Below are 19,206 nucleotides of genomic sequence, written 5' to 3'. Positions count from 1 at the left end.
GAAAAAAAGAGAGGGAAACACTCGGTGTCCTTGTCATCAATGGAGGATTTCTTGCATCTACTGTAATTCCAATGTGGGTTTTTTTTGTGTTGCGCACGTAAACATCAGACTTCAAAACGGTGTGTTGTTATTGTCTATTGTATACTTGGTTGTTATTTCCTGTCTTGGGAATGGCATTCGCTTCTGAGAACCCCCCCCACCCCCCCCGGAATCGTTGTTTATTTTCACTCTGGTTTGTAATGTGGTGGATGCTGTCATACCTGTGTCGCCGACGCCGCCATTTTGAGTTGCCCATGTTTGGTCAGTGTCCCCATGTCGCTGTGGTTTATGGTGAATCTGGTGATGCCGTCTATGCCATTGTCTCTCGTCTCCGGCACCGCCCCCGACACGTGACTCAGGAGGCTCTTGCCCTGCGAGGCGCACACCGTCATGGGAAGACGGGGGTCATCCCAGTGCTGCAGCTCATGCTGTCCTTTCCGGGGAGTCGCCGGTCGTTGTAGGTGTGCATGTTGATCACCGCATCCGTCTTCACCATGACCGGAGGCTGGGGCTTGTGTTTCACCCGTCTCTCGCAGGTGAACGACAGTCTGATCTCGTCCACCATGGCACTGCACAAAGACCTCTGGGCGAAAAGGGAGGGCGAGGGGAGGGGGTGTGAGACAGAGAAGAGGGGGATGGGGCGGGGGGTAAATGCCTTAGCTTTAAATGGGTCTGACAGCAAAGAGTGTCGACAGTCCAAGAGTGCAAAACACATCGGGGCAGAACATTCGTAGTGTGTGTGTGTGTGTGTGTCTGTGTCCATAGCTGTTGGCAATGTCATGTCACAGCAGCACATGCTGCCCACACACGCCTCACCGTTGCCGCTGTGTCAGATAATATAAACGTACTGTGTTCCCCTCCATTACCTACACGAGAAGGCGTGCAGCAACTCTCCATGACACCGGCGAGTTGCACAGTTTAAGCGTTTGATGCTAGTCTGACATCTGCGGTGACTAATAACGGATTCATTCTCTATGCTCCGATTTGCAATTACGCCTGTTAAGACGCACAAACGTTGTGTTCTAGTGAGACCTCCTGCATGCAGACCCTTTAGAAAACGTTAGAACCGAGGGCTGAGAACAGTTCAGTTGGTGGGGGTTGTGTGAAAAATAGTATCGCAACAAAAAAACATACGGCTGACAAAACAACCCAAGGTCACATGGTGTAATTTAATTAAAATAATTCTGGGGCGCTCGGGTAGCGTAGTGGTCTATTCCGTTGCCTACCAACACGGGATTGAATCCCCGTGTTACCTCCGGCTTGGTCGGGCGTCCCTACAGACACAATTGGCTGTGGGAAATCGGGTGGGGTTATGTGTTCTGGTCGGTCAGGGCGTCCTCGGATCGGCGGAGAGGGGGTGGAGCAGCGAACGGGACGGCTCAAAAAGAGTGGCGTAATTGGCCAGATACAAATTGGGGGGGAAAAAATTAAGATTATTCTTATTGTCGTATCAGCCGTGCTGCTCAGCGGTCAGGACGTCACATGACTCAGCCGCTTCGTTTTGGACATTTTGAACTTGGATATTCGTTTTTACTTCCAAATAAGTGGTTTTTATAATTGGGTTAAATTGGACTCATGGAAATGTGTCTGATGCTCTGGGTAGCGGGCTTTTCTCTTGCCCAATAACACGGGGATCCCCGGTTCGAATCCCCATGTTGCCTCCGGCTTGGTCAGGCATCCCTACAGACACAGTTGGCCGTGTCTGCGGGTGGGAAGCCGGATGTGGGTATGTGTCCTGGTCGCTACACTAGCGCCTCCTCTGGTTGGTCAGGGCACCTGTTTGGAAGGGGGGGGGGCCGCGTGAAACTCCTCACTGTCAGGGGAAACGAAGCGGCTGGTGACTCCACCTCCACATGTATGGGAGGAGGCATGTGGTAGTCTGCAGCCCTCCCCGGACCAGCAGAGGGGGTGGAGCAGCGACCGGGACAGCTCAGAGGAGTGGGGTAGTTGGCCGGATACAATTGGGGAGGAAAATGGGAGGGGGGGGGGGATGTGTCTAATGCTTGTATTAAGTTGCCGCTGAAGACTCGGTTGTGAAGCTGTGTCCAGCGGTGGTCCCATGTCCAAAATCTCCACAAGAAGCCAGCGAGTGGCACATCATAACAAACCATGACAATAAAACCCAGGCCGCACAAAACAACACAACTAAATGGCTGTCAGTCTGAGTACTGTCTGAACCTCAGCACAGGCGGGTCAGGTGTGAGTTGGTGTGCTGTAGGTGAGTTTTGGAGACATCTACCTGCTCGCGTTCTGCTGTCTTCCTCAGCTTGTAGATGAACTCGGCAATTGCCACGAAAACGGAGAGGACAAGGCCCGATGCGAGGACAATGAATATGCCGCCTAAGTTCTGGATGCCCATGGGGCCCGTCTCACGGCGCTCCTCGTCCAGGCAACTGCTGCCGCTCCACCATTTCTCCTTCAGCACGTGTAGGCGCCCGTCCTCCAGGATACTGAGAATGGCGATGGTGATTTTGTCCCTGTAAGGGGAACCTGTGAAAACAACACACAAGGCCGCTTCAGTCTGGCTGCAGGACCAGCTGGATTCAGTAGGACTCAGAGGAGATCCCAGAAGATTAACCAGGTTGTGGTGTGTCTTCTATGGAGCGGTGGAGAAAGCTCATGATGTTACATCTCAGAGGCCTCAAACCCCCCCCATCCCCCATCCCTGAGTGATGTATCCTATCTCTCATGTTCACACACACCCACAAACGGAGGAAGCGAGAGAGAGACGCACACACACAGAGGAAGAGAGATGCCAACAGAGAGAGAGACACACACAAGAAGAGAGAGAGAGACACACACACACACTTGTTTTTCTGTGCTTTAGAGGACCCTCAGTGAACACATGAATTCCCTGACCCAGACCCAGACCTCACCAGTCAGGACTACTTCACATGTACATTTATGTTTGGCAGACACTTTTATCCAGACTGACTCACAGGAGAGTCACAGGGCCCTAAACAGTAATCATATCTTCGTAGTACTAAGATATAATTACTGTTTACTACTGTTATTACCATGAGGTAGTAATAACAGTAGTAGTAGTATTGCATTTGCCACGTGGTAATCATACCCTAGCCAAGAGTGCAAACTAAACTGTGCACCTAAATACAGCTGAAAGAAGAACAGAGACACACACATATACCATGTCACCCTATACTTGTGGAGACCCCTCATTGTCTACATTCATACCCTTACCTTAACCCAATCCTCATTCTAACTGTAACCCTAGACCCAAGTCCTAACCCTAAAATACACCCTCTTCCTCATGGAGACCCATAAAATGACCCCACAGGGTAGCTGGTTTCAGGTTTTCCTCTCCTAATGGGGGCCACTGGGACAGGAAAACCTGGTATACACACACACACATGCCTACCCCTAATGATAAAACAAGCTTGACTATAACACTGGGCGGGCCTGCAGTACGATACTTGAACAACGTGCAGTCTGCCGGGTCTCACCGAGGGGCGTGCCAATTCCATATCCTTTGCTGTCAATGATCCCTCCCACCTGCGTCAGGTTGCAGTTTCGCCTGGTGATGTAGTCGATGGTGGTGGACTCCATCAGCAGGGCATAGTCTGACTTCAGCACCCGCTGAATTCCATCTTCGATAGACTTCACCAGAGAGGTGCTCGGCTTGCTGCTCATGAAGGCCCACATCTTCTCAAACGTGGACACCTTGGACTTCTGCAGGACACACGAACAAGACATCTTATACTATCTTCCTGCAGTTCTGTACTCTTAACCATACCTGTTTTGTCCCCCCCCCCCTTTTCTCCCCAGTTTTACTTAGCCAATTACTCCACTCTTCTGAGCCGTTCCGGTCACTGCTCCACCCCCTCTGCTGATCCGGGGAGGGCTGCAGACTACCACATGCCTCCTCCCATACACATGCCAGCCCCATTTTGTTCTCAAATGGTAAGTTACCAGTAGAACTACAACATACTACATCTTTAGTTGAGAACCGTTTCAGCGGGGATGTCCGGGAAGCATGGCGGTCTATTCCGTTGCTTACCAACATGGGGATTGCCAGTTCAAATCCCTGTGTTACCTCCAGCTTGGTCGGGCATCCCTACAGACACAATCGGCCGTGTCTGTGGGTGGGAAGCCGGATGTGGGTATGTGTCCTGGCCGCTGCACTAGCGCCTCCTCTGGTAAGTCGGGGCGCCTGTTCATGGGGGGAATGGTGTGATCCTCCCACGTGCTACGTCCCCCTAGTGAAACTCCTCACTGTCAGGTGAAAAGAAGCGGCTGGTGACTCCACATGTACCGGAGGAGGCATGTGGTAGTCTGCAGCCCTCCCCGGATCAGCAGAGTGGGTGGAGCAGTGACCGGGATGGCTCGGAAGAGTGGGGTAATTGGCCGGATACAATTGGGGAGAAAAGGGGGGGGAGAGAATAGTTGCAGCGATTTCTAGGTTTATTTCATTTATAAATATTTCAGTCATGACACAATGCCTTGAATAAATATACAGCTAAAAAATGAGATCATGTTTTACTCCACAGTGTGCTAACCCATAAATAAAATAACTCTCCGTTTATCATCTCTCCTGTAGTCCACTGTATTGGTCCTAAAATTACTTCTGACAATGAACATTTGTCTTTACTTCCCGCTGTTTGAGGCCTTTTGGACCGGTACAGTAACAACACAGCTACAGCACCTTTTCTTGTTTTGTTTCTGTTGGACGTGAAGGGAAATCACAAAAATCTCTATTTAAAAAAAAAAAAAAAGTCTTCCTTAAAGCAATCTTTAACGCCTCCTCAGCCCGGTGACCACACAGATGTAAGTGATTGGTCACACACATCATGTTGGTCATCGGAATAAAGACCCCCATGCACAAGTCTACTGCTGTCTGGTACAGTACTGAGACAGCAGTAACAGTCTCTCTCTCTCTCTGCATTAGTCTTGCATCAGGCCACGTGGTGTTTCATGCAGTTTTACAGAGGGGTCACATTTATACCGTGTCTAATCCCAGATAATCACCGTCCTAACCACGAGGCACTTCAAACTGTGTGAGACACCGTTATAAGCAGCCCTCTGCTGCTAGGTGCAGCTCAGTGGGTACATATACATATGTATTATACAGGTGTTAATGTGAGATGTGGCAGGGGCCACCAATCAGGTGTGGATATGATGGTTTGGATATTGCCATATTGGGATACACAAACTTGTCTAAATTAACGATAATTAATGAGCATCCATTAGCTAGAATTTCTCACAAGAAGAGATCTGAAATATCTGAATGGAGTATTTTGAATATTTAGCATATATATGTATAGGAAAAACTTTAATGCATTTCAGTACAAGCTTGCGTCGCGCACTCATACTATATATAGCTATATATATATATATTTAAACTAATTCTCTCGTGCTCATATATATATAAAATCAAGAAAAGGCCTCAAACGGAGAAAAGTAGACAAATGTTCATTGTCAAAAGTAATTTTAGGACCAATACAGTAGAGATAATAAATGGAGAGTTATTTTATTTATGGGTTAGCGCATTGTAGAGTAAAAAAATGGTCTAATTTTTTAGGTGTATATTTATTCAAGGCATTGTGTCATGACTGAAATATTTATAAACAAAGTAAACCTATGGGATGAATTTACTTGATTCACTGGATTATTTTGCTCCTTATTTGTTGAGCATTTTCCCTACCATTGAGTGTTTCTTTAAATAAATATATATATATATATAAAACTTTAAAATATTGAGTATTTTGAAGGGAGTATTATTTGAAAACTAGTTTTGGGTTGATATACTTTACATTAACAAACAGGTCAATGTGATGAACCTCAGCTGGTTTCTTAAACGTGATATTTTTTGCATATGTAAGCAGATATTGTGATATACTATATCATGTAAAATGTCCTATCGTCATCATGATGATAATGTTCCCCACGCTGCCCAGCACTAGCTCACTGTGCGGTATGCCAAAGGAACAGCTTCTGTAAACTACTCTGATCTCCGAAAAGCATCTATCATTTCACTCATTTGTTTGTGTCAAGGCTGTTGACCTTTCCTGTCAAAACCAGAAGGAGTAGAGAAAACTGATGAGGTGTTTAGAGACCCCTGCCGCTCCCCTCTTTTAGAACATTTCAATCACACAAGGTATTCATAGAATGGAGTACTAAGATAACTTTGGGTTCACCTTACAGTCATTCGAAAGAAACAAAGGTTTATTTCTTTACTTTCATCTTCAGATCCAACCATGTCATCCGACGTCATCAGAGTTAAAACGGTATGCAAGTTTCACTGTGGTGATGAAGGAAAATAAGCTCCAGAGTGTTAAGACTCGGCATGCAATTCATTGTCTTCCTGTGATCGGCAACTCACTGCATCTTCTCCCCAATTGTACTTGGCCAATTACCCCACTCTTCCGAGCCAGGGAGGGCTGCAGACTACCACATGCCGCCTCCCATACATGTGGAGTCGCCAGCCGCTGCTTTTCACCTGACAGCGAGGAGTTTCACTACCCCCCCCCCCCCCCGGACAGGCGCCCTGACCGACCAGAGGAAGAGCTAGTGCAGCAACCAGAACACTTCCCACCCGCAGACACAGCCAATTGTGTCTGTAGGGACGCCCAACCAAGCCGCAGGTAACACAAACTGCTGATCCCTGTGTTGGTAGGCAGTGGAATAGACCGCTACGCTACCCAGACGCCCCTGATAATATTTTAACCAGGAGTTATTCCCATGCTGGGGTTCAATTCTAGGAGACAAGGTTGTCTGATGTTAACTGTTCGTAGAGGCAAATAGTCCAAGATCCCTGTTACACAATCAACATCCTCTAAAGACGCCATTAAACAGATTGGATTGTAGCCAATTCAAGAAAGGAGTATTGATGAAATAACCAACACTGACATGGTAAACATAAAAAACTGGGGCGCCTATCCTGGATGAAAAGTGTCTTTCTTCTCTCTCCAGCTATTGAATGTTATAAGCGTATAGACTTTTGATAGAAACGTGCAATGTTTTCCTTTCTTTACAGGGAGAAAGTGCAACTCTGCTACATGTGTTATTCAGCAGCACAGCCGCGGCATCAGCAGCATCTGAGGCAAAACTCAAAATAATAAAATAAATTCAAAGACCCTCCAGGCAAAAGCTGAAACTTTGGAATAAAAAAATCATTATGGAGGAACACATCAAACAGCGTAGAGAAGTGGAGAAGCTGAAGAATTTGCTTTTGCTGTGGGAATTAAGATCCAACTGGAAATACAAAAAAGACGCCCTTTTGTGGAATGGTATTGATTTTTTTGTTCCTTGGGAAACGTCAGCCTACTGTACAGAGAAAAGTTAACTAAAAGTCAACTCAAAAGTTAAGATTCGACATCCTACCTCATTTATTCCTCATACACAAGTCATACATACAACACTAAGGTTTTGTATTCTCCACGGTTCGGGCTGTAGAGCTTGTCGTCAAGACAAGATAAATGCAAGATAGAGTCAAAGTAAGAGGGTATTGGGCATCCATTTTTGATCTACATAATTCCCTCTGCAATGTATTTACCTTTCATACCCTGGTGTTGATTTCCACATTAATAAAATTACTTAAATCATTCACTGCTTCTGTTTTGTGCTGTACCTTGAAGAAAGACATGGTGGCACCGTCTTTGACGACGCCATACTCGATCTTGGTCTGTTTGGCGATGTCGTCGGCTGAATCCACAGGCGAGTCCATTCTCTCCACAGTGAGAAAGGCTGCCAGGTTGGCCGTGTAGGAGGAAATGATGATGAGGGTGAAAAACCACCAGATCCCACCGATGATCCTGGTGGACAAGGCTTTGGGCATCAGCTCTGAGCCTGTGTGGAATACAGAGTAAGAGGTTGTTAAGCCACTGGCTTTAGAAAACCCGTCTGTCGTCCAACAGGGTAATTGACTTTCACATACACTGATGCAAGAGTGCTTGTCTTTCTGTGTTCAGCCTGCTATAGCATTTGGTTCTGCTCATACTGTTGATGCTGAGGTTTGTAGTTTTGCGTGTCAAAACTGGAATGTCAATCGCTTTAGTTGTACTCTGAGAAAGCACAGGGGAGGAAACACAGGGCGCAGCTGAGCGGTTGGCATTCTAGACTGAGCTAAAGGAACATGAACGGGCTGATTGGTAGAAATCCAGACTGCATTTCCAGACTCACACAAGTCTTTTAAAAAGGCAATAACTTAGATCAATTTATTCAGGGTTAGTAAGGTCATTGATCTAGAATTACTAACCAGCTCCACTTGACCATGTGCTTGATTAAAGGCAAAACTTATCCAAGATAACCGAGGCCTCTCTCTCTCGACAAAGGTACTATAACACGTGCCCTGACGGACACCATGCATGACTTTAACCGCTTAGATCACCGATTCCCTTCAGATGGGCACACAGCAAAAACACAATTTACAGTAGAGGTGAGACATAATTCCAACATGTGGAAAAACCATATCCTCCCCCCCTTTTTCTTCCCAATTGTATCCGGTCAGTTACCCAACTCTTCCGAGCCATCCCCGGATGCTGCTTCATCCCCTCTGCCGATCCGGGGAGGGCTGCAGACTACCACATGCCCAGGACACATACCCAGATCCGGCTTCCCACCCACAGACACGGCCAATTATGTCTGTAGGTGGGCCCAGCCAAGCCGGAGGTAACATGGGGATTCGAACCGGTGACCCCTGTGTTGGTAGGCAACGGAATAGACTGCTACGCTACCTAGACACCCCATCATTTAAAAAAAATTTTTTTTTTTACAGATTATTTATCTAAGTTACATCCATCCATTATCCTGCTCTCAGGGTCGCGGGGGATGCTGGAGCCTATCCCAGCAGTCATTGGGCGGCAGGCGGGGAGACACCCTGGACAGGCCGCAGTTCTCAGAATCTTGCAAAGAGGGGGAAATACATGAGCTTCAAAATAAAGGGGAATTCAGATCCTCTAAATGTCAATTCTGCCCAGTCCTCTCTACAAGGTGTTCCAGTACATAGCTTTGATGGCTAAAGACCAGTATTTGCTCTACTTAAACATTTCCTCGCCACCACCCAACAGCCTGCTTACTATTCAAAGGTTTGCTCAGAGAGCCTGCTTCAAAGTGGCGCCCTTCAAAGTGGCAACTGTGCAGGACTGTAGTCACATTGTACACAGCGTACGCATGCATAGTGTCTACCGGGGGCAAGTGTAATAGTGACTTCTTACTTTGAAGACCAAGCTTCAAAGTGTGTTCTTCAAAGTGGGGACTGTCCCGGACTGAATTCATGCTCTAATGGGTTACTAACGCCACATCGCTGACAGCATTAGCTCGCTAATTTAGATTTATCTACTGCGGATAGATGGGCTTTCCCTTCTATCTTCATCTGTTTCAAGGGGGTTCTGCTGAGCCAATGGGCCTATATATATATATACACACACACACACACATATATACACACAGTGTCATATATGCATGTGTAATCATTGTGGCAATGTACTTTCTATGTAAATTGATTTAAAATGAAATCTTTTAGGTTTGCTGGTTTAAAACTTTGCACAATCCTGCTACAGTCCCAGAACCAGACATGAGGCAGGCTATTTAGGATGTAGCTGGCTAAGCTAATTCTTGCCAAAAATAAGTCAAACATTAAGTTATGCTTCACTTTTCTAAAATATACTGCTTAATGCTGACAAGCCCTATGACACACGGTTACGATCCCCCGCCTGGTGGGTAGTCTCAGTGTACAGTTCCAGGAATGGGCCACGTTGCATTTTGAAAAATGCCAACCATTTACAAACCACAGTGTGCCAGAGGACTGACAAAATTCACAAATTACTGAATGCTGATTTGCAAAAAATCAGTACATGGAAACTTAACTGTAAAGGTATTTAGAGTTAGACAGGTACAAAACTTCAACTTTGAGTACAAAGTTGGTTTCATGTTGGCACTTGTGTACACATTCACAAATGTCCATTACAATGAAGAAGTTGGTTTCTTTGTAGAGGTTATAATATAAGTCTACATTTGCAACTCTGACTACACATTCCCAGCTTCATGCGTATTTTCAAATGGGAATATGCATTCACCAATCCCGGCACCTATTCCCAGCATGACCTACCACACGTTTTCAGTTATAACGTTCTGATTTTCATCCCATAATCGTCTCAAAGACGCAGGTTCAAGACACTAATTGATACAAGCCTCGAAATATAGTTTTCCAAAAAAAAAAAAGGAGAACGCCAAACCTCAAGGTGTACTTATATGGGTATGTGAATTATGCCCCTTTTCCACTACATGGTACTGGCTCGACTCGACCCGACTCGCAGAGGGTCATTTTCCATTACCACAACAGTACCTCCTCAGTGTAGCTGGTCTGCACTGATTTTGGTACCCGCTCCAGTTTTTGTAACCTCGACAAATGTGGTACCAGAAAGGTGGTACCAGTTGCTGGTACTTTCCAGTAACGGAAAACGACAAAGTGGAGTCCAGTTGAGCCGGTACCATGTAGTGGGAAAGGGGCATTAGACTGAATTACTCGATGAAAGCCAGATGTGCTCAACCACCGTTAAGCCATGAAATCCATCCTGCTGATAATAGATGGTGTAGAGGCAGCTACATCCTCCTGCATGGCTCACATGAAAGCACTTGAAACCTATTTCAAATTATGAGTGAGAGTACTGAATGGAGTATTTGACAGGATAACATGTTGATTTTTTCAGATTTTTTTTTTTGTGGATCCCCCCACCCTTTTCTCCCCAATTGTATCTGGCCAATTACCCCACTCTTCCGAGCCGTCCCGGTCGCTGCTCCACCCCCTCTGCCGATTGGGGGAGGGCTGCAGACTACCACATGCCTCCTCCCATACATGTGGAGTTGCCAGCCGCTTCTTTTCACCTGACGGTGAGGAGATTCACCAGGGGGACATAGCGTGTGGGAAGATCACGCTATTCCCCCCAGACCCCCCTCCCCCCTGAACAAGCGCACCGACCGACCAGAGCAGGCGCTAGTGCAGCGACCAGGACACACCCACATCTGGCTCCCCACTTGCAGTGTGTGTAGGGGTGCCCGACCAAGCCGGATGTAACACAGGGATTCGAATCGGTGATCCTCGTGTTGATAGGCAACGGAACAGACTGCTACGCTACCTGGACGTCCCCTGATTTTTTCAGATTATAAGCATGTGGCATGTAATTCACAAAACTTGCTGATATAACCTCTAATCCATCCATCCATTATCTGAACCACAGCCAACCGGTTATCCTGCTCTCAGGGTCGAGGGGATGCTGGAGCCTATCCCAGCAGTCATTGGGCAGCAGGCGGGGAGACACCCTGGACAGGCCGCCATGCCATCACACAGGGCCCACATACACACATTCACACCTAGGGACAATTTAGTACGGTCGATTCACCTGACCTACATGTCTTTGGACTGTGGGAGGAAACCCACGCAGACACGGGGGAGAACATGCAACTCCACACAGAGGACGACCCGGGACGACCCCCAAGGTTGGACTACCCCGGGGCTCGAACCCAGGACCGTCTTGCTGTGAGGCGACCGCGCTAACCACTGTGCCACCCTCTATGTTTCAGTAGCACGAAAATGTGTATTTTTGCAGGACTGGGTGCTTTATGATCATCATCTTTACACCCATAACAGATGTTTTATCCTCAAATGCAACTTGTTTTCAACTGAGAGAAAAAAAAGTAAACCATGATAATAATCTGCAAGCACCAGTCGGTCAGTGTGTGATGATGAATCTTATAACGTGTTCAGTCGTGTTGTGTGTGTGTGTGTTTCCTCAGCCTTCGCCAACAAGACGGAGCACCTTTGCATCGGCCCTGACTTTGAGAAGTCCTTAGTCGAGTAATTTGCCATACCGTGTTTACAATGGCTCTCCGACTGCTCTTAAAGTTATTTTATGTCTCATCTCTTGACAACCTCAAATACCCTTGTGCTATGTGCACTCTGTTACTCTGCTGAGAAGATTTATGAGGGCAATTCTCGAGAGTAACCAGCTGACATAAGGGAGTGGGGGGTGGAGGGGTTGGGTGGAGTGGTCGGGTCTTTAACCTCGCGCACCAAATTTGATTGGTTCTGTCCGTTGCAGTTTGACAAAGGACCTACACGGTTGCAGAACAAGGGGAGACGGCGCCGTCGCTTGATTCACAACGACTCCGGTGTGGAAAGATGCGGCTCCATCTGTGGTCGCCTTGAAACGGGGCCGGCGCGGCTAGTAACTCAATTGAATTCCATGCCATAAAACGCCGTTGTCAGCGGCGAACGCTACACAGCCCCGCACCGAAAGCGGACTGTCATGGAGTGCCGAGGAAATAAAACCGTGTCAATACGTGATGCGTTTTGCTGAAGAAGTACCCGTGTCGTTTAAGTCAACACAATATAAATGTCCTTTCAGGGGAGAAGATACTGATCATATTTCAGCGCACAAAACGGCACATCTATTTCACCGGCCACAACACCACTGCACTTCAAACAGATATGGTACGTTTCACCACGATAAATGCTGGGAATTCATCATTTTAGGGTAACGCTATTATGGTGCAGGAGGGCCCTTTCAAGTCGTAATAGCACAGACTGCAAAAAAAGCCACGTGTGTGAGTCCCGAGTCGCTTTCAAAAGCGTCTTTGAATATGTGCAGTAGGTTGACCTCGTCGACGTTTACAGTTTTTGTGACTCTAATTTCAGTATTTTGTGATAAATGAGGGAATTTTAATGATGGATAGCTGTGATGGGAACAGCTTTAATTCTACAGGGAAACATCCATCCAGCCATTATCCGAACCACTTATCCTGCTCTCAGGGTCACAGAGATGCTGGAGCATATCCCAGCAGTCACCGGGTGGCAGCCGGGGAGACACCCTGAACAGGCCACCAGCCCATCACACGGGGCACACACACATTCACACCTAGGGACAATTTAGTACGGCTGATTCACCTGACCTACATGTCTTTGGACTGTGGGAGGAAACCCACGCAGACACGGGGAGAACATGCAAACTCCACACAAAGGACGACCCCCAAGGTTGGACTACCCCGGGGCTGGAACCCAGGACCTTCTTGCTGTGAGGCGACCGTGCTAACCACTGTGCCACCGTGCTGCCCCAGGGAAACATCAGTGAGTATATTTACATGTGAACCCTATTCCTCGTAATCAATGTAAGCCAATATATTGATTAAATAGTTTACCTGGTTCAATATAACAGTGTTTTTCTAACTCCAGAACACACATGGACTATTTTAAAAAATCTCTATTAGATTCCTGTTAAACAGCTATTAAACCAGCTAACAGGTTAATAGACATTTAATATTTGTTTTGTGCAAATAAAATCTGGTTTACTGCAAGATTTGCATTCTCTCTAAGCTGTCATTACAAAAAAAATACTAATTTTCAATCACTATGCATTCTTAATACATTCAATGTGTTCTCCTAATCCGTCATTATTTAAAAAAACAAAAAAACTCATTTTCGATGTTATTTAAATCCAAGGAATTGGTTAGTTCTTATACAGGCAAATTTTGCTTTTATATTCTATATTTTATGTTATATTCTATAGTCTATATTTTAGGGCAGCGCAGTGGTTAGCACGGTCGCTTCACAGCAAGAAGGTCCTGGGTTCGAGACCCGGGGTAGTCCGACCTTGGTGGGTCATCTTGGGTCATCCTCTGTGTGGAGTTTGCATGTTCTCCCCGTGTATACATGGGTTTGCTCCGGTTTCCTCCCACAGTCCAAAGACATGTAGGTCAGGTGAATCGGCCATACTAAATTGTCCCTAGGTGTGTGTTTGTGTGTGTGTGGGGGGGGGGGCTGTGATGGCCTGGCAGCCTGTCCAGGGTGTCTGCTGCCTGCCGCCCAATGACTGCTGGGATAGGCTCCAGCATCCCCGCGACCCTGAGAGCGGTTAAGATAATGGCTGGATGGATGGATATTCTATATTTTATATTCTAATACAGGCAGATTTTGCTTTGCATTACAAAAAGGAAAAAGAGTTCTTAGGCACAGGGTAGTAAATAATACTGTGTCACCACGGACCTAATAAATCAAAAAGAAAATGGTCTTCTACACTCACAATCACAAGTTTTGTCTGTGAGGCAAGAAGAACCTCTCATTTAGAAAATGAATATCAAGTCAAAACAAAAATAAAGTAGATCTAGTAGGTATAGAGACATATACTTTGTTGTCCCCTTGAGAATTTTTTATTTTTTTAATTTTCCAATTGTACCCAGCCAATTATGCCACTCTTCTGAGCCGTCCCGGTTGTGGCCCAACCCACTTTGCCGATCCGGGGGAGGCTGCAGACTACCACATGCCTCCTCCCATACATGTGGAGTCGCCAGCCGCTTCTTTTCACCTGACAGTGAGGAGTTTCACCAGGGGGATGTAGGGTGTGGGAGGATCACGCTGTTCCCCCCCAGTCCCCCCCCCCCTGAACTGGCGCCCCGACCGACCAGAAGAGGTGCTAGTGCAGCAACCAGGACACATACCCACATCCGGCTTCCCACCCACAGACATGGCCAATTGTGTCTGTAGGGACGCCCGACCAAGCTGGAGGTAACACGGGGATTCGAACTGGTGATCCTCGTGTTGGTAGGCAATAGACCGCTACGCTACCTGGACGCCCCTTGGTTCATGATCATTTTCAAGATGTTTCATCCATCCAGCCATCCGTTATCTTAACCGGTCATCCTGCTCTCAGGGTCACGGGGATGCTGGAGCCTATTCCAGCAGTCATTGGGCGGCAGGCGGGGAGACACGCTGAACAGGCCGCCAGGCTTGACAGGGCACACACACACACACCCATGGACTACCCCAGGGCTTGAACCCAGGACCTTTTTGCTGTGAGGTGACCGCCCTAACCACTGTGCCACCATGCTGCCCAAGATGTTTCAATGATATATATGTATAAAAACATTTTACCTCATATATACGTATTCTTGAGCTCATTACGTGTTGACTTCAAGATCCTGCTCCTCACCTTTAAGGCCCTTAATAACCTAGCTCCTTCATATCCACACGCCCTCCCGCACTCTCAGATCCTCCTCTGCTCTCCAACTCACTACCATGGGGTCTAGAGCTGGACTACCATGGGGTCTAGAGCCTTCAGTCATTCTGCCCCCCGCCTATGGACCTCTCTCCCACAAGACATTCACCACACTGACTCTCTTTCAACCTTCACATCCCATCTCAAAACGCACCTTTTCAAACTGGCATATTCAGTCTGCTCCACGCTTCACTGAGTTTAGTGCAGATGAGGATTTTATATTTATCTGTTGTGTTAACTTTTTATTGTCTACCCTGCTTTGTTTTGATTTTATGCTGTCTGATACAGAGCTGCTGGTTTTTACTGTGTTCTGTAAGGTGCCCTTGAGTGCTCTGAAAGGCGCCCACAAATAAAATGTATTATTATTATTGCGACTCAAACAAGTAATGTATAACTATTAGTTATTAATCATTTCAAAAAAGTCATCTTATCATTTAGCTGTTATTCCCTGGGAGTGATGATAAATTACTTACCAATTATATTTTAATCATTCTGTAAACACACGTTGTGGTGACTGCATCAAAAGTCATGTATAAGGATTGTGTTAGAGGATAATTTCCTATTCTTCTTTTTTAAACCCAGGTCTTATTTTCATCGTTTTTTGTCCAAAATCTCCAAAATGATGCCGGTGAGTAAAATATCATAACCGATATCCACGATGGGAAAGAACTATGAAAAACAAGACCCAGGTTGTAAAAACAAATAATGACTTTTACTTTAAAAAGTGTGTATTTCTTTATCGCCTCAACCTTGCATCGAAATCCTAAGTTCCTGTCATCCTTTCACTTGATAAAAATAAAAGCAGTTGTAAAACTTTTACCTTGTGAAAATAAATGTTCTGACATTTCTCATACTATTTAATTTTATGTGTATCATTAACAAAGATTCATTAGCTTTAACTAAAATGAAAACTAATAAAAACTGCGTAAATGAATAAAGACAAAGGAGTTGAGGGTAGTACTGTATATTGTGGTAATACTCTATATTGTGTTTTTGAATTAAGGAGTCTGATACTTATGGGAAATGTTGGAAGTATTTATCACAGTTGCTGACTTTAACCCAGCCACTGAGGATGCACAGCCAGTGCGGTCTTAGTGCTGGTCCCAAGCCCGGATAAATGGGAAGGGTTTCATCAGGAAGGGCATCCGGCATAAAACCTTTGCCAAATCAAATATGTGGATCATAAATCAGACTTCCATACCGGATCCGTCAAGGCCCGGGTTATCAACGACTGCCACTGGTGCTGTTGGCCAGCAGGGTGCCGGTCAAAACTATGCTACAGTTGGATGAAGGAGAAAGAGAGGGGGAAGGCATGTGCAGAGGCAGCAGGAGAGGAGGAAGGGTAGGAGTGTGGAGGTGAGAGTCGGGACTTTGAATGTTGCCACTATGACGGGTAAAGGGAGAGAACTGGCTGATATGATGGAGAGAAGAAAGGTAGGCATACTGTGTGTGCAAGAGACCAGGTGGAAGGGGAGTAAGGCCAGGAGCATCGGAGGCGGGTTCAAACTCTCCTACCCATGGTGCGAATGGGAGGAGAAATGGCGTAGGGGTAATTCTGAAGGAAGAGTATGTCAAGAGTGTGCTGGAGGTGAAGAGAGTGTCAGACAGAGGGATGAATATGAAGCTGGAAATTGAAGGTGTGATGATGAATGTTATCAGCGCATATGCCCTGCAAGATGGGTGTGAGATGGAAGAGAAAGAAGAATTCTGGAGTGAGTTGGACAACGTGGTGGAGAGGGTACCCAAGGAGGAGAGAGTGGTGATTGGAGCGGACTTCAATGGACATGTTGGTGAAGGGAACAGGGGTGATGAGGAGGTGATGGGCAGGTATGGAGTCAAGGAGAGGAATGTGGAAGGACAGATGGTGGGGGATTTTGCAAAAAGGATGGAAATGGCTGTGGTGAATACATATTTCAAGAAGAGGGAGGAACACAGGGTGACAGATAAGAGTGGAGGTAGGTGCACACAGGTGGACTCTATCTTATGCAGGAGGCGCGATCTGAAAGGGATTGGAGACTGCAAGGTGGTGACAGGGGAGAACGTAGCTGGGCAGCATTGGATGGTGGTCTGTAGGATGACTTTGGAGACCAAGAAGAGGGAGATAGTGAAGGCAGAGCCAAGGATCAAATGGTGGAAGTTGAAGAAGGAAGACTGTTGTGTGGAGTTCAGGGAGGAGGTAAGACAGGCACTGGGGGGTAGTGAAGAGTTGCCGGATGGCTGGACAACCACTGCAGAAATAGTGAGGGAGACAGCTAGGGAGGTACTTGGTTTGTTATCTGGAAAGAGGAAGAAAGACAAGGAGACGTGGTGGTGGAATGAGGAAGTACCGGAAAGTATAAAGGAAGAGGTTGGTGAAGAAGAAGTGGGATAGTCAGAGAGATGAAGAAAGTAGACAGGAGTACAAGGAGCTGCGGTGTAACGTGAAGAGAGAGGTGGCGAAGGCAAAGGAAAAGGCGTATGGTGAGTTGTATGAGAGGTTGGATACTAAGGAAGGAGAAAAGGACTTGTACCGATTGGCTAGACAGAGAGACCGAGCTGGGAAAGATGTGCAGCAAGTTAGGGTGATGAAGGATAGAGATGGAAATATGCTGACAAGCGAGGAGTGTGTGCTGAGAAGGTGGAAGGAGTACTTTGAGGGTCTGATGAATGAAGAAAATGAGAGGGAGAGAGAAGGTTGGATGATGTGGGGATAGTGAATTAGGAAGTATGGTGGATGAGCAAGGAGGAAGTGAGGGCAGCTATGAAGAGGATGAAGAGTGGAAAGGCAGTTGGTCCTGATGACATACCTGTGGAGGCATGGAGGTGTTTAGGAGAAATGGCAGTGGGGTTTTTAACTAGATTGTTTAACACAATCTTGGAAAGTGAGAGGAGGCCTGAGGAGTGGAGAAGCATCATACTGGTACTGATTTTCAAGAACAAGGGTGATGTGCAGAACTGTAGCAGCTACAGAGGTATAAAGTTGATCAGCCACAGCATGAAGATATGGGAAAGAGTCATGGAAGCTAGGTTAAGAGGAGAGGTGACGATTAGCTAGCAGCAGTATGGTTTCATGCCAAAAAAAAACAAAAAAACTGCAGACATGATGTTTGCTTTGAGAATGTTGACAGAGAAGTGTAGAGAAGGTCAGAAAAAGTTACGCTGCATCTTTCTGGATTTAGAGAAAGCATTTGAAAGAATGCAGAAAGAGGAGGTGTGGTATTGTATGAGGAAGTCGGGAGTTGCAGAGAAGTATGTAGGAGTGGTGCAGGATATGTATGAGGGAAGTGCGACAGTGACGAGGTGTGCGGTTGGAATGACAGATGGGTTCAAGGTGGAGGTGGGATTACATCAAGGATCGGCTCTGAGCCCTTGTTTGCAATGGTGATGGACAGGTTGACGGATGAGATCCGGCAGGAGTCTCCATGGACGATGATGATCTGTAGTGAGAGTAGGGAGCAGGTTGAGGAGAGCCTGAAGAGGTGGAGGTATGCATTGGAGAGAAGAGGAATGAAAGTCAGTAGGCGAAAGATGGAATACCTATGCGTGAACGAGAGAATGGACAGCGGAATGGTGAGGGTGCAAGGAGTAGAGGTGACAAAGACGGACGAGTTTAAATACTTGGGGACAACTGTTCAAATAACGGGGAGTGTGGAAGAGTGGCGAAGAAGAGAGTGCAGGCAGGGTGGAGTAGGTAGAGTGTCAGGAGGGATTTGTGACAGAAGGGGACCAGCAAGAGTTAAAGGGAAGGTTTACAAGATGGTAGTGAGATCAGCTATGTTGTATGGTTTGGAGACAGTGGCACTGATGAAAAGACAGGAGGTGGAGGTGGCAGAGTTGAAGATGCTAAGCTTTTCACTGGAAGTGATGAAGATGGAGAGGATTATGAATGACAGGGACAGCTCAGGTTGGACGGTTTGGAGACAAAGCAAGAGAGGCAAGATTGAGATGGTTTGGACGTGTGTGGAGGAGAGATGCTGGGTATATTGGGATAAGGATGCTGAATATGGAGCTGCCAGGGAAGAGGAGAAGAGGAAGGCTAAAGAGGAGGTTTATGGATGTGGTGACGGAGGACATGCAGGTGGCTGGTGTAACAGAGGAAGATGCAGAGGACAGGAAGAGATGGAAACGGATGATCTGCTGTGGCGCCCCCTAACGGGAACAGCCAAAAGAAGAAGGAGCAGCTCAC

At 46.6% G+C, this 19,206-nt stretch overlaps 1 protein-coding gene across 1 annotated transcript in view; it reads right to left on the bottom strand.

Annotated features, from left to right (window-relative positions):
* Positions 1 to 427: 427 nt before the first annotated feature.
* The window catches only part of grik3 (glutamate ionotropic receptor kainate type subunit 3), a 255,415-nt gene continuing 236,636 nt past the window's right edge, over positions 428 to 19,206 (bottom strand). Inside the window, exons 14-17 of the mRNA XM_056286082.1 lie at positions 7,625 to 7,842; positions 3,501 to 3,726; positions 2,279 to 2,529; positions 428 to 622 (exon numbers count right to left, since the gene is read on the bottom strand). Of these exons, the coding sequence (XP_056142057.1) occupies positions 428 to 622; positions 2,279 to 2,529; positions 3,501 to 3,726; positions 7,625 to 7,842 (890 nt within the window). The remainder of the gene's footprint in view (positions 623 to 2,278; positions 2,530 to 3,500; positions 3,727 to 7,624; positions 7,843 to 19,206) is intronic.

The sequence above is a fragment of the Lampris incognitus genome, chromosome 9 (genome assembly GCF_029633865.1).
Source record: "Lampris incognitus isolate fLamInc1 chromosome 9, fLamInc1.hap2, whole genome shotgun sequence".
Lineage (NCBI taxonomy): Eukaryota > Metazoa > Chordata > Actinopteri > Lampriformes > Lampridae > Lampris > Lampris incognitus.
Note: the sequence above shows the minus strand (reverse complement) of the source record. Positions and strands in the feature narration are given on the sequence as shown.